The sequence below is a fragment of the Lepidothrix coronata genome, unplaced genomic scaffold, assembly GCF_001604755.1.
Source record: "Lepidothrix coronata isolate B3197 unplaced genomic scaffold, Lepidothrix_coronata-1.0 Scaffold275, whole genome shotgun sequence".
Taxonomy (NCBI): Eukaryota; Metazoa; Chordata; class Aves; order Passeriformes; family Pipridae; genus Lepidothrix; species Lepidothrix coronata.
This window is the reverse complement of record NW_016690455.1, coordinates 1,141,453-1,155,860: the sequence shown is the minus strand read 5'-3', so window position 1 is coordinate 1,155,860 and position 14,408 is coordinate 1,141,453. Positions and strand designations below refer to the sequence as shown.

At 42.5% G+C, this 14,408-nt stretch overlaps 1 protein-coding gene across 1 annotated transcript; it reads left to right on the top strand.

Moving 5' to 3' along the window:
• On the top strand, nucleotides 1-12,666 carry MCM6 (minichromosome maintenance complex component 6). The gene is made up of 17 exons (XM_017836344.1): nucleotides 1-155; nucleotides 947-1,093; nucleotides 1,611-1,721; nucleotides 2,228-2,477; nucleotides 3,148-3,313; nucleotides 3,400-3,545; nucleotides 4,379-4,529; nucleotides 4,878-5,019; nucleotides 5,388-5,529; nucleotides 5,659-5,766; nucleotides 6,353-6,508; nucleotides 7,564-7,692; nucleotides 8,557-8,718; nucleotides 9,776-9,911; nucleotides 10,180-10,347; nucleotides 10,887-11,026; nucleotides 11,676-12,666. Exons 1-17 carry the CDS (start codon nucleotides 43-45, stop codon nucleotides 11,787-11,789), a joined length of 2,481 nt encoding a protein of 826 aa, XP_017691833.1. The 5' UTR covers nucleotides 1-42; the 3' UTR covers nucleotides 11,790-12,666.
• Nucleotides 12,667-14,408: the final 1,742 nt, after the last annotated feature.

Sequence of the window (14,408 nt, the reverse complement as noted above, 5' to 3'; positions counted from 1 at the left end):
GGAACCGGGCCGGGCCGGGCCGGGACAGTGTCGGCGGCAGGGATGGATCTGGCAGTGGCGGCGGCCGGCGCCGGGGGAGCGGCGCAGCAGCACCAGCAGCTCCGCGATGAGGTTGCCGAGAAGTGCCAGAAGTTATTCCTGGACTTCCTAGAGGAGTGAGTGCCGGGGGCCGGGCCTGGCGGCGGGCGGGCAGGGGGAGCGGCGGGCCGCAGGCGCCTCACGGAGGGGCCGCCATTTAGTGAGATCCTGCCGGGGCCTGGCGCCCCCGCCCCTCGGCCTTCGATTGGAAAAGCTCTCCAGTGGTCTGAGGAACGGCTCTGCCGGGAGGAGTCTGCTTTGCCGGGGTACAGGAAGGGAGCCGCGAGAGCTCTCTGAGAAGTATTTTGCACCTGGTCTAGTGGAAGTTGTCCTTGCCTTTGGCAGGGGGTTGGAACGAGATGGTCTTTGAGGTCCCTTCCAACCAAAACCATTCTCTGATTCTATGATTTCTTTGGTGCATTTGGTCCCTTTTAACAAAGTTTTGTGGCAGCCGTGTTGAAAACCCTTTCCACGGTTTGGGTATTACACATCTTGCTCCCTGCGTTTTGACTCCCGAGGGGCCCGTCCGTGTCAAATAGGGAAACCATTATAATCACCCTGAGGAAACAAAACCCTGTTTACTGGTGTAGTTTTTTTATATTTTGTTAAATATAAAATAAAGCTCAGTGTGGCACTCGGGACAACACTCGTGCTGCTTGAAATTCAAACCCGGTTTGTCTGTGCTGGGGTGTTGATAGAACAGATGCAGAAGGGGGTGGAAGAAGAAATGTTGTTGGAAAGGGCTTTGCAAGGGACTGTGGGATGCCTTAATGTGAGCCATCCTTTCCTTTGCCTTTCTTCTGAATTCCAAGTATTCAGTTGCTTCCTGGTGCATGACTCTGAGACTGTTTTCCTGAATCCCTTCCAGGTTCCAGAACAGTGATGGGGAGGTGAAGTACCTGCGTGATGCTGAAGAGCTGATCCGGCCAGAGCGGAACACGCTGATCGTCAGCTTTGCGGATTTGGAGCAGTTCAACCAGCAACTGTCCACCACTATCCAGGAGGAATTTTACAGGTAAAGTGTAGAGGTCCTTTTTCAGGTAAAGCTGAGCCCTGCTGCAGTCTCAGGCTCGTAATGCCTGAGAGGTTTGTCTTCTTTCTGCATCCTGAAAACACTTTTTTTTAACTGGCTCAAAACATTTCTCAGTGGATTCCTCTCTGGAAACCATAAGCTAACCAGGAAATGACATTTATTCTGGTGAAGAAGTAGATAGGAATACAGAATAAACTCCAAAATTTCATGCTCTGAAAATATTTTATTGAGTCAGTCACTTATTTTGAAGATCCGCTTCTTAATGTAAGGATAAAAGTGTCATAAAATGAGATTTTAAAAAGTCTATTACGAAGCCATAATGCAAATGACACTATTATGCAGTAATCCCACATTTAGCATATTTAGATTCACTTTTTTTGTGTTACATGACATTAAAAGGCAGAACCTGGTAATCTGATACAAGCCTTTGCTGTAGTCTAAAGCAGAGAAGGCATTTTAATAGCTTTTGTAAAATTTGAACTGCTTTTCCATATTTCAGGGTTTATCCTTACCTCTGTCGAGCAACGAAGACTTTTGCCAGAGACCATGGAAATGTTCCTTCAAACAAGGACTTTTATGTTGCATTCCAAGACCTGCCTACCCGACACAAGTAAGATGATTAATAATTCCAGAAACTTGTGCATTTTTACTACTGGGGAAAAACGTGTCAAAGCACACTGAAAATGTTTTGGTTATATAGCATGAAATGAGCAGCTGACCAGAACAGTTGTGAAGAAGTTTTCCTGACCTTGTGCAGGATATGTTTTGAAAGAGTTTTTCATTTGTGAATAACAATCAGATACTTATATTCATTATATTGCACAAATATGGAGCTTCTCTAATTTAAATAATGTAACTTCTCTAAATTAAAAAAATTATTTAGTGTGTGTTGCTTTTGAAATACTAATAGTTTTGCATTGGTTTGACCATTAGCATTAATCTAAAAGTTTATGTAAAATCATAAAACGAGAATATATTTTAGTAACTTTGTTTCCTTTGTCTGTGACAGCACTTCTTTAGTCACAGGCTGAATGAAACTATGTTGTATCTTAGTATCTTGGGGCCTAAAATTGCCAGCTCAGTAATTTAATCCCTGTGAGTTTCTGTTTGGCCCAGAATTCGGGAGATGACCTCGGCAAAGATCGGCTCCCTGATGCGCATCAGTGGGCAGGTGGTTCGGACCCACCCGGTGCACCCGGAGCTGGTGAGCGGGACCTTCCTGTGCCTCGACTGCCAGACAGTCATCAAAGATGTGGAACAGCAGTTCAAATACACACAGCCCAGCATCTGCAGGAACCCAGTCTGTGCCAACAGAAGGAGGTTCCTGCTGGACACGAACAAATCAAGATTTGTTGATTTCCAAAAGGTACGAGGGTGAGGTTGGGGGTGATGACTAACGATGGTGTACCTGCGGTAGTTGGAAGGTGTTGTTTGTTCTGCTACAGTTAGCTTTGGTTCTGTGAGGAAAAGACCTCAAGAAAAGGCACTGGATTTTCTGGGGAAAGTTTCTTTCTGTCTGTGGAAGGCTTATGTTTAAGCATGGGAAATTATTTATAGTATCAAACCAATTTTGTTGTGTGACATTTATTGTCTAAGTGAATTACTGAAACCCCACATACTCAAGCCATCATTAGTCTCATACTGCTGGAACATCAGTGTAGTTCTTCTATACCAGTATAAAAAGAGGTGCCTTCTAGTATCTGCAATGTTTTTTCTTCCACATTGATTTACACTCCCGAATCCTCTGCGCTTCGTGGCCTGCAGCGATATTTTATGCCAGCTATGTTACCTGAAGTTTTCAAACTGGTTTTCAGAACTGTCACTGTGGCCCCTGTACATCCTCTTAAGTGTCTCCAAGACTCCTTAGACGCTGATTAGCGAAGAGATTTTTGGTTGTTTGTCTTACTGCAAGAGGAACTTCGCGGTTGGCATGGATGGCAGCAGTCGGATGCTACTGACTATTTGTTAGCACAGCTTTTGGAGCAGTTTGAGCTCTGGTGACATTTGCTGAGCGTTTATCCCCCCTCCGTGCCCAGGTCCGCATCCAGGAGACGCAGGGGGAGCTGCCGCGGGGCAGCATTCCCCGGAGCGTGGAGGTGATCCTGCGCGCGGAGGCCGTGGAGTCCGCCCAGGCGGGTGACAAGTGTGACTTCACCGGGTCACTCATCGTCGTGCCTGATGTGTCCCAGCTCTCCACACCAGGTTTGTTGCTCCTGCTCACGACCTCGGTGAGGTGTCCTTCACGCTTGTCCCGGTCCCTGCTGCCCTGACTCCCGCTCTCCCGGCAGGGCTGCGCGCGGAAACCGGCTCCCGGCTGACGGGGACAGAGGGATATGAAACCGAAGGCGTCCGAGGGCTGCGCGCCCTGGGAGTCCGGGAGCTCTCCTATAAGCTGGTCTTTCTGGCTTGTTATGTTGCACCAACAAATCCACGGGTGAGTCTGGAAAGAGAAGAGATTTAAAGGTGTTCCTGATTTCTGCTCTCTGTGGTTTTCCCTCAAGTTAGGGAGCGGGAATGGGTAAAGTTATAAATATGTATGTGTGCCACCTTGCTGTGTGCATTTGACTGTCTGTGAGTTCTAATTGAATTTGTTTAGCAAGGTTCTCGTCTTCAGATGTGATTATTTGCCAGTGTTATCTGTTTATTCTATAGAGTTGACTGGTCCATATATTTCCATTCAACGTTAAGCCATTTCTGCAGCATTTCCTTTTCTTCCAGGAAATCCTATTTCTTCTTGTTCCCTCTGGTTTATCACATAACATCTGGGCATATTAGTGCAACATAATAAGTAATACTGACTGTGTCTGGGTTTTGGCGTGTTGTGGTATTGTAATCTATCACTCTGCTAGGAGCTTCACTGTCACACAGGATAAAAATACCATCTATTATTTTCTGGGAGTAGAAGTTTCTGACCCCAGTTCAGAGTAACAAAAGACCTTGTTAAGTTCCAGTTAATGAAGAATGCTTACAAAGGCAAATTTACCCGAAGGAAGCCATACTGGTTTATTCTTCTTTTAATCTCTATATAAGCATCTCACCTGGGGTTTTTCTTACTAACTGAAGTTACACCATTGATTTTGCCTGTTAGGAAATTGTCTATTGGATTTTAAAGGTATAAGATGATGAGCTTCCTTAGCCTAAGGGCAGCTTTTCTGAACATGTTCCTCCCATCCTGCTTACAGTGAGTTTTTGTAACCTGTCTGCAGTGCTCACATTCATTAGTGACCATGTTATTCCTTCTGTTACTGTTTTATTTCCTTTGTTTAGTTTGGTGGAAAAGAGCTCAGAGATGAAGAACAGACTGCAGAGAGCATTAAAAACCAGATGTCTGTGAAAGAGTGGGAAAAGGTTTTTGAGATGAGCCAAGATAAGAACCTTTACCATAATCTGTGCACCAGCCTCTTCCCCACTATCCATGGTAAGAACCCAGTTGAAGATTTCCCTTGTGTAAATATTAATTCCTTTTACTCTCTGTGTGGTGCCATTTTGGGGAAGGTTGAAAGCCCTGTTCTAACTGGCACAAACTCTGCCCTCCAGCACTGGCTGTGCTGGAAAAAGAGAATCTATTTCCTGAGTACTTGCTGTGTTTAATCATTAAGGCCTGCAAGACTAGTGAAATGGGTTGGGTTTGCTATTGAGTGTTCTACTACAGAACTTTACAGCTGACAGTTGGATCTATTTTAAATAATTTTATTATTATTATTTTTAAATAGGAAGAATGTGGTGTTTTCCTTGGATTTTTAGTTGAGTGTCTTTTCTGTGGCAGGTAACGATGAAGTGAAACGTGGGGTCCTGCTGATGCTTTTTGGAGGAGTTCCTAAAACCACGTCAGAAGGCACTTCACTGCGTGGGGACATCAATGTTTGTGTTGTTGGTGACCCAAGTACAGCCAAGAGTCAATTTCTAAAGTAAGCATCTCATTAAAACTCAGTATTTAAATATTGTCCAGTGTGACTGGAGCTACAAATGTGTGACAAACGTGTCCCATGCTTTTTTCTGTGTTAAACAGGAAAGGGAAGTAAAATATTTAAAAATATTTTCCAGGGATTGTTTAAATGTGGTTGAAGTATTTGAACAGGGCTGGAGCAAACTCACCAAGCCCCCGTGGTATTAAAGAATGGATTGAGACTCTTTTGTTCTTTACTTACGAAAGTACAAACTTCCAAATATTTTCAAAAAGACGTGGAATATTAAAAATACGAATTTATTGCACGTTTTAAAATGTCAAGAGATAAGTGAAATACTGGGTGGGGGGTGTTATTCCTTCTTTCCACAGGCATGTGGATGAGTTCAGTCCCCGTGCCGTTTACACCAGTGGCAAAGCCTCCAGCGCCGCGGGTCTGACGGCGGCCGTTGTGAAGGATGAGGAGTCCCATGAGTTTGTCATCGAAGCTGGAGCCCTGATGCTGGCGGACAACGTGAGTTCCTGCATCCCTGGAATGCTTTTCATTAATGGCAAAGAGCCCCCGGTTGTGCTAATGGAGCTTTTTTTTTTCCAACAGTGATTGAATTTGGGTCACTTATTATTTTTCATTCCTCCGCCGCAGGGGGTTTGCTGCATTGATGAGTTCGACAAGATGGACGTGCGGGATCAGGTGGCCATCCATGAGGCAATGGAGCAGCAGACAATATCCATCACCAAAGCAGGAGTGAAGGTAGCTTGCACTAGTCCTCTGTGTAGTCTGTAGGATCACCTGACTGTTTGTTAGAGGTGCTGAACTATCACCTGTCAGATTTTGATACCAGCTCTGCAGCTGCCTCACTGTGGCAGCACAGAGGTCACTTGCTGCAGAGTTCTTGTGCCACATACCCAAAAAAGATCAGAAATGTTACTGAAAGGAAAAAAGGTAGTAGTGGACAGGAAACAGAAAATGAGAACATTCTTGAAGTAGCCTCAAAAACGTTGTAGATTTGTGTGTGTTTGTAGAAGTAAAGTGTGTGTTTGTACTGCTAAAAACAGGGTGTTGTGAAAAGAAGTTTTAAGGGCTTATTCCAGTATTGTTGGCAAGAGTGTGACTGTTACAATATTGATTCTTCAAACTGTGTCTTGGGGCAGAGACCTGGTGAGAAGGGACTGGTTAAGAGTTTGGCTTCTTATGAGGAGTAATTGTTATAATACCTCTATCGAAACTCCTAAACATCTAAAACATGTTATGCTGACCCATTTGGATTGCAATGAGTTAGTTTAGGAAGTGATCACAGATACCATTCTTTCTTCAATTTATTTTTCCCCATTTCCAGGCCACCCTGAATGCCAGGACTTCCATTTTGGCTGCAGCAAACCCGGTTGGTGGGCGCTACGACAGATCCAAGTCCCTGAAACAGAATATAAACCTCTCAGCTCCCATCATGTCTCGCTTTGATCTCTTCTTCATCCTCGTGGATGAATGTAATGAGGTAATTTTAAGGAATTGTAGATTAAATTGTGTCAGAAAAGAGCTCTTGGAGGTCTCTGGTCTGACCTCACGCTCCAACAGATTATTGGGAACAGGTTGCCAAGACCTTGACCTGGTGAGTTTTGAGTATTTCCAGGGATGGAGATTCTGCAGCCTCTCTAGGCCCCTACTGCAGTGTTTGACAGCTCTCAAGTGTTCAAAAAATAATAATTTTTATATCTAATCAGAACTTCTCATGGTTCAGTTTGTGTTGTTTGCCTCTTTTCTATGACTTATTTGGCTCCATCACCTCTATACTGACTAGCCAGTGAGGCAGTTGCTTTCTTTTCAAGCTGAACAGACCCAGCTCTTTTGGCCTCTCCCACATCACGTACTCCTGCCTCTGACCATCTTGGTGGCCCTCTGCAATTTTAGGTGAAGCAGATCTCATAAGAACATCTTGCTTCTGCTTCTCTGCTCTGCAGCTGAAAGCTGGCAGTACCAATGTGGACATACTCTGCTGAACACAAGGACACTGCCTTTTCACCGTGTAGAGATTTGACCTGCAAACTTACCACCATTAGTCATTTTTACAAATGGCTGGTCACTAAGGCTGAGGCTGCTACCACCTGTCTTTGTGGCATTTGCCTTGGGAACGCAGGAGATCCAGAGATTAATGTTTGTTCAGTGCTGCTCTTGCCACTGCTCTGCTAGGAGTGATTATCTAATTGGGAAGGGACTGGTGAGAGAGACAGAGCAGGCTGAAAAGGAAGAAAGCAGTTCCCACGCTGCAAAGTGCTGCTTTCTGCCTGTTCTGTGCCTGACTTGTAACCCAGGAGAGTTCCAAGAGGCTATAAATCCTAAAACTGCCTTTTATTTTTGCTCTGCTGTGTTTCCCTGTATTAAAAAATGCCAGGACTTTCTCTTGGACCTTCTGGCAGACAATTTGGCTTCTGGAAAGACTAGCTCTGCCATGAGGATTGCAAATGAGGGAGGGGAGTGGGAAGGAAGACTCTAACTGTTGTTTTGCTGTTTGGCTGATGGTGTGAGAGTGATCTGACAGCCCCAATGTCCCAGGTTACGGATTACGCCATTGCCCGGCGCATCGTGGATCTGCATTCCAGAGTGGAAGAGTCTGTGGATCGTGTCTATTCCTTGGATGATATCAGAAGGTATCTGCTGTTTGCCAGGCAGTTCAAACCAAAGGTAATTCCACTTTTCCTGTGCAACTTGTTCTGTCTGAGGAGGTTCCAAGGAACAGTCACTCTGCTGTGTGCTTGTTTCCAGCAAACACAAAGACACTTAGTGTGGTGTTCTCTCAAAGAAATAGCTATAAACTCACTTATTACCCGGAAACAGAGCATATTTTGGAGCCGTGTACTCTTTTGAGCTCTGAAAATCATCCAGCTCAGCTGAGACTGTTGTAATCACTAGTCTTAACTGCTTTGGTGGCAGCTCCTAACCTTTGTCTAGAATGAGGAGTCATTTTATAGCTTTCTCGTACCTCAAGGGCATGGGTTATTCAGCATGAATCTCTGAAGCAGATATTTTTGTATTTTATTGACTTACTGCTTGATCAGCTTGTTTGCCTTTATTTTAAAAGGGTATTGTTCCTTGGTATTTCTTTGCTTGCTTTTTGGTAAAATGCAGAACATGGGAAACTGCTCTAAGTACAGGTATTTTGGTAGTAGCAGCTTGGATGAGCTGAGTGTCAGATTTTTCAAAAGTCTGTAAACAGAACAATCTGGTATGGACAGACATGAACTATGCCCAGAAACAAGTCAGCGGAACAGAAAAACAGAAAATATCAACAAACCTGCTGCAAAATGATTAATGCAGCTATGTACTTATTGTAATATCATTACCATTGGTGAATATAATCATTATTACAGTATAATTTTAACATAATATGATTGTTGCATTTATGTACAGTATGTTTATAGCATAGAGTATTTCAGAGAAAAGCAGCAGCAAGTACAGGAAAGTCTGGGAATTGCCAATCTAATGCAAGAAGAGTAAACTTTTAATAACCTGAACTTGCAAACTGTCATACTGCTTGATGTCCCAAAGATATCCAAGGAGTCTGAGGACTTCATAGTGGAGCAGTACAAGCGGCTGCGGCAGCGCGACGGCGCCGGGGTGACCAAGTCGTCCTGGAGGATCACGGTGAGGCAGCTGGAGAGCATGATCCGGCTGTCCGAGGCCATGGCCCGCATGCACTGCTGTGACGAGGTACCGGGGCTGGGGGGGGGCTTGGTATGAGTGTGTGGGAGCTCTGGCTTTGCTGTTTGACTCTGAGATTGGGTGAGGAGGAGAGCTTGGGTAATGTTTTCGCTTGTGGTCGCACTCAGTCTGAATTTGCGTGCCAGAAACACTGGGTTTAAGGTGTGTCTTTTAAAGCTGAGTTCAGCTGATACAAACTGAGAACATGCATGTTTTTGCATTACAGTTGTGTCAGCACTCTCAGCCTGTTATCTGTCAAATCGTGACAAAGGGAAAGAACTATCATCTACTACTACCAGTCATGACTGTTGGTAGTGTCTTTCCTGATCTTTCATAGTTTGTAATCTCTCAGCTCTCTTCCATCTGCAATCTAAAAAGACAAAGTTCATCAAAGTATCTGAACCTCCCCAAGAGTCCCATATACGTGATCTGAGCTCCTCCTCACATCAACCAGTGCTGCAATGCATGATGTGTTCTGGCTGTTAACTGCAGCGTGACTACTGCCCATCCTAGTCCCTGCTTTAAAACCCAGCAGGCCTTTTGAAATGTTGATTAGGGGTTATGTGACACATGCAGTGATGGAACCTTGCTCACTGGCTGTATAAGAAGGACACCCATTGGGTTCTTTTAAATTAAATTCAGCTCATAAAGAAACAGATAGCTTTTAGCTTATGGCTCAGCTAGAGGGGATTTTTCCAGTTTTTGCTTTTCAGTTCTGGAGGAGAGTTTCATTAGGCCCATTTCTTTCATGTTTATTGCTCTACTGATCTTTCTTCTGACTGTTCTTGGCTTAAATAAATTTTTTATTGACTCCACGTGATCACTAAATCCTGAAAGATTAATCGGGCAGCTTTTTACCTCCATAACCTTGAGTGACCTCAGTGTGCTTGTAGTGGGATACAATTTCACTTGCAGAGTCTTTACTGCTGAGAATTAATCAGGTGAGATGGGTAGAAAAGCCCTGTGTCAGAGTCAGAGATGAGTTTCTGGAGCTGTTGAGAAACCAAAAGAGCCTGTTGAATACATGTTAACCTATTTAATACATATGTTTTCAAATCTTCCTCAGGTTCACCCAAAACATGTGAAGGAAGCTTTCAGGCTTTTAAATAAGTCCATCATTAGAGTTGAGACTCCTGATGTCAACTTAGACCAAGATGATGAGCAACAAGTGGAGGATCAAGAGGACCAAGATGGAGTCAATGGTAAATTACTTACAGGGAATTTTTTTCAAAGGGGAAAGTCCTTCCAGCCTTTACAGATTCCCTTTTTGAGCACATGCTTCTCTTTCGTTTCTCACCTATTCCTTGTCTAATGAGGTCTAGAAAACTGGACTCCTGTTCCTAACTCTCTTGCTTCTTCAGCCTTCTTCACCACCTCACCCAGCTGGTCAGTGCAACATTTTTCAGTGGCTCAGAGTATTAAATAGGTAAAAGATATTTCAGCTTTAAACCTGGGCATGTGTCCAAACAGGTGAGGCAGAAGCTCCAGCTGGGGTCAATGGCCTAGTGAATGGGGTCAATGGCCATCCTGAGGATGGGAACAAGGATGCTGCACCCAAAGCTTCTCTTAGACTGGGCTTCTCTGAGTACAGACGGATTTCCAATCTCCTGGTGCTGCACCTCAGGAAAGCAGAGGAAGGTAAGGATTTGTTTATTGAAATGACAGCTGGCCCTGAGCTCAGGGAGTGATTGTTACTGCATCTCACGCTGTTCCACGTGGGATTTTCACTCCTGTTGAGCCAACAAATGTGTCAGGTCTGGTGTGGACCTGTGCTCATGTGAGAGTATGACATCTGGTGATACAAATATGATTTCTTGGAGTTTTTACCTCTGTTATTTTAGTCATTTGTCAAAACCCATTAAGTTGAGAAGCATGTCAACAGAGCAGACCCAGAAAAGAACTTGCAGCTGAAGGCTGATGTGATTTAGAAGCCACTTGGGTGCATAGAACTGAAAGCTTCAATTCTCAGTCTAATTATGGCCTAGTAAACCATGACACAACAGCTTCCCATGCAAAACATGATGCTTTAAGGATCAGAATAAAGTCTGATGTTGCTTAAACATGTTAAAGCGTGTTTCTCTGTTAACATTTTAAATGTTAACATAAAAATCCTTTTCTCCTATGGTTTAAATGGTATCTTACTGCTGCTGAGTTTATGCAAGCTGTTTTCTTTGCAGAAGAGGACGATTCGTCATTAAAGAAAAGTGAACTTATTAATTGGTATCTAAAGGAAATTGAATCTGAAATTGATTCTGAAGAAGAACTAATAAATAAAAAGAAGATCATAGAGAGAGTCATTCATCGACTCACCCATTATGTAAGTGTAGAGATGTGTGGGTAGTGAAAAGGGGTTTTAACTTACACAGGGCAATCTTTCGTGTTTAATAGAATACATTCCTAATTGGAGAAACCTGTTTTGTGTTTCCATGTCACAGGCTGATGCAGTATAGATGCCTTCTTTGCTTAACAGCTGTTGCAATAATTATAGAAAAAACACTGAAATAAACTGGAGATGTGTATAATTAAAAGTCCAAAGTGCCATATTACGTCCCTACAGAAGTGTGATATTTGTCTGTGTTTCTATAGTATTAGCTATGCATTAGGATACTGAAGTACAAGTAACACTTTATCAATGGATAGCCTTAAATCACAGGGGTACTGAGGTATTTTGGAGGAAAACATTTGAAAATATAAACTACTTTTCACTTTTAAAGGTGCAAACCCACTAGACTGGAAAGCACTAGGCTAAAAAGTTCCCAGAAAGCATACAACATATGAGATTTCAACATAAAAGAAATTTCCACTGAATGTAATTGTTAAGATCAAGAATCTGTTAGAGGGAGTTCACAATTAAAAGGGTTAAGTAGTTAATAAGAGGTGCTACCAGGATAAAAAAGAGGTGCCTTTCAAAAACTACAGACCAACCTCTCTGCCCTTGTTTTAATACAAATCTTTGTCTGTTGCAGGACCACATTCTGATAGAACTGTCCCAGTCTGGACTGAGGGGATCCAAAGAAGAGGAGACTTTTGATGAAGATCCATACCTGGTTGTCAACCCAAACTATCTGCTGGAAGACTGAGGGCTGGGAGCTGCATTGGAGAGCTGACTGGTTACAAGTTGGAAAATGCATTGTTTTCTTGCAGGGGTTGCTGTGCAGCAACTCCTTAAATTCCCATGGATGTGCCAGTGTGTGGTCGGTAACATGGGATTGCTCATTCACACTGAGCATACCTGGAAAGTTTTTAAATTTATATATTAGTTTCATTATTAATTCTCAATTTTAGTGCCATCATCTGGATACAGAAGAGAATCACCCAGTGGCTTTTTTTATCATCAAGCTATTTAGGTGCTTCTGTTTTAAATGAGAGGAATTTTGCATAGTTCTTCTGCCGCGTTTAGTAGATTTTTTTTATGGTATATGTTTTTATTGTTTTTCTTATTAACATAAATAAAAGCTCATCCACTGGGAGTGGATTGCTGTTACTCACATGTGGGATTGCTGTTTTTCTATGCCCGTGCTTTGAGGCTGAACAAGTAGCGATCTAAATGTTTAAAGTCTTAAGAAAGATTAAATTTCCTGGATGACAGATGCTGCTTTTTAAGAAGTTTTTTTTTAACTTCCAGTAATGGATAGTGAGAAACTGATTGCTTCTCTTTCTTTTTAGATGGACTAAAGATGTGCATGTTCCTGTTGCATATGTAAAGTAGAAAATTGAAAATAGCCAAGCCCAATGCAAGGTTTTAAGTCAGGAGGGCAGAAACCCCCATCTTAAATGTCTTGACCTGTAAGTTGAAAACTGCCACCATTTGTGAGGGACTTTTAAGACTGTATTTGTAAACCTGTTTTTAGATGTTTTTATAAGAAAACTTCACTTAAATTTCTGCTGTTCTTGGTTTTTTACTGTAAACTATGGAATTATTAAATAATCTATTAAGAATTAAAAATAACTGAATATTTGTCTTGTCAACTTGATAGCAGCAGCTAAGAAAATTTGTAATAGCATGAAAGATACCAAAGCTATATATTTTAATTAGAAATAGTGTGAAATAACTGTCTCTGAAGCAGATTCAGAAATGGAGGTGGTCTTTAAGGCAGTCGTGTTTTTCCTTTTAGTCTCTCCCAGCTCTGGGGAGATATGCCTTGGTCTAACTAAGCATGTCATTAAAGATAACAGTTATATTTAAGAAATGGAGAGTATCATAAATATTTGTCACCACCAACAACACTGTCACATCACTGGGCCCTGACTCCAACTGCAGGAATTTCTCTCCACTGATTTCTTTCATAAACCACGTTTAGGCAAATGCTACATTTCATTCAGCATTGCCACCCACCTGCAACCATAGTTTCATGTTATTCTATATTGTTTCTTTACTTTCAAAATAAGGTCAGGAAGATGTCTGTACTTGTTATGTGTTTCCCTCTCCCCTCCTCTCAGCCTTTGTTTGATAATAAATATTGTTCATGTGGGAGAAAGTATTTTTTCTGCTTCTCTTTCCCCAGTTCTGTAGCCTGGGAAGGGTGTTCTCTCTCTGAGTTCTGAGGAATAAGCACCAGGTGGTGCTGTAAATTTGCTGTTCAAACTTGTTATTCAAACACTGAGGTGGAGGGAAGAAGGTTGGTAGCTCTTCAGAACAGTAAGCACGAGGTTACAGCTCTTCGGGGCTTCCTTGGGGGAAAAATGATCTGGGAATCAAACAGAGTCAAAGTACAGAAATTACAATCCCTGTGTAAGACTGGCTATTTGAGTAACAGCAAATGTTGAGAGATATTTTATGTTATAACTTAAAGAAAAAATTGCTTGACACAGCAATAACTTGCCCAGGTGATTCCAGGTATGTTTTAGAGAAAATGCTGATCGTTAAAGAAAAATAAGTCTCATGTGGATCTGACATTTCAGTATAAATATGTAGAATTTTGTGGTTAGTTGATTTAGACATGTTCTGTATTTAGGCAGTAAATGTTCTGAGCTCTTCAGTATTTGAATGTAGCAAGGCTGAGTTACCTTTTCCCTGCAGCAGTTCAGGTGATCTGAGTGTGCCCACCCTGCTGGGAGAGCCTGTGTTTTTGGGGGTTAAGCAATAAAATGACATTCGAATTCCTGGATATTGTTGGGCATGAGGAAGCACATTGTTATTGTTATAGCTGCCTTAACTCTCACTAACAGCCACTTTTCCAATGGGGTGAGATACCATATCTCAGATTTCCTTTATGCAGCCAAGAATTAAAGTACAAAAGTGCTTCCTGCTGTCCTGCACACCCTGAGCTATGGTGGACCCAGCCCCAGCAATGCAGGTAATTCTGCTTTGGTTGCTTTCTGCAGCCAGAGCTGTGCTGGGATTCCTCCTAAGCCAAAAAAAGGCTAAAAGGAGAGGGAAAGTATTATCTACTTACTTTATCTTCCTCTGAAATTGAGGCAGTATCAGCAAAATGTCAATTGATATTCAAGTCTAAGGGGGAACCTGAGCACCTCAGAAACTGTTTTCACCTGACCTTTCTCCAACTAATTGCTTGACAGATTTTTTTGTGTTTGTCCATTGGTCTGATTATCTATTGATTAAAAATCCTGGTCTGTTATGATTCCAGTGTCAGCTAGTTCTGGGAACATTTATCAGTGTAACAGATAATTCTGGTTAAATATTACTTCTGCTGTCTTATATGTAGTGTGGAATTGCCATTTGTGAAGCAGGCTCAGAA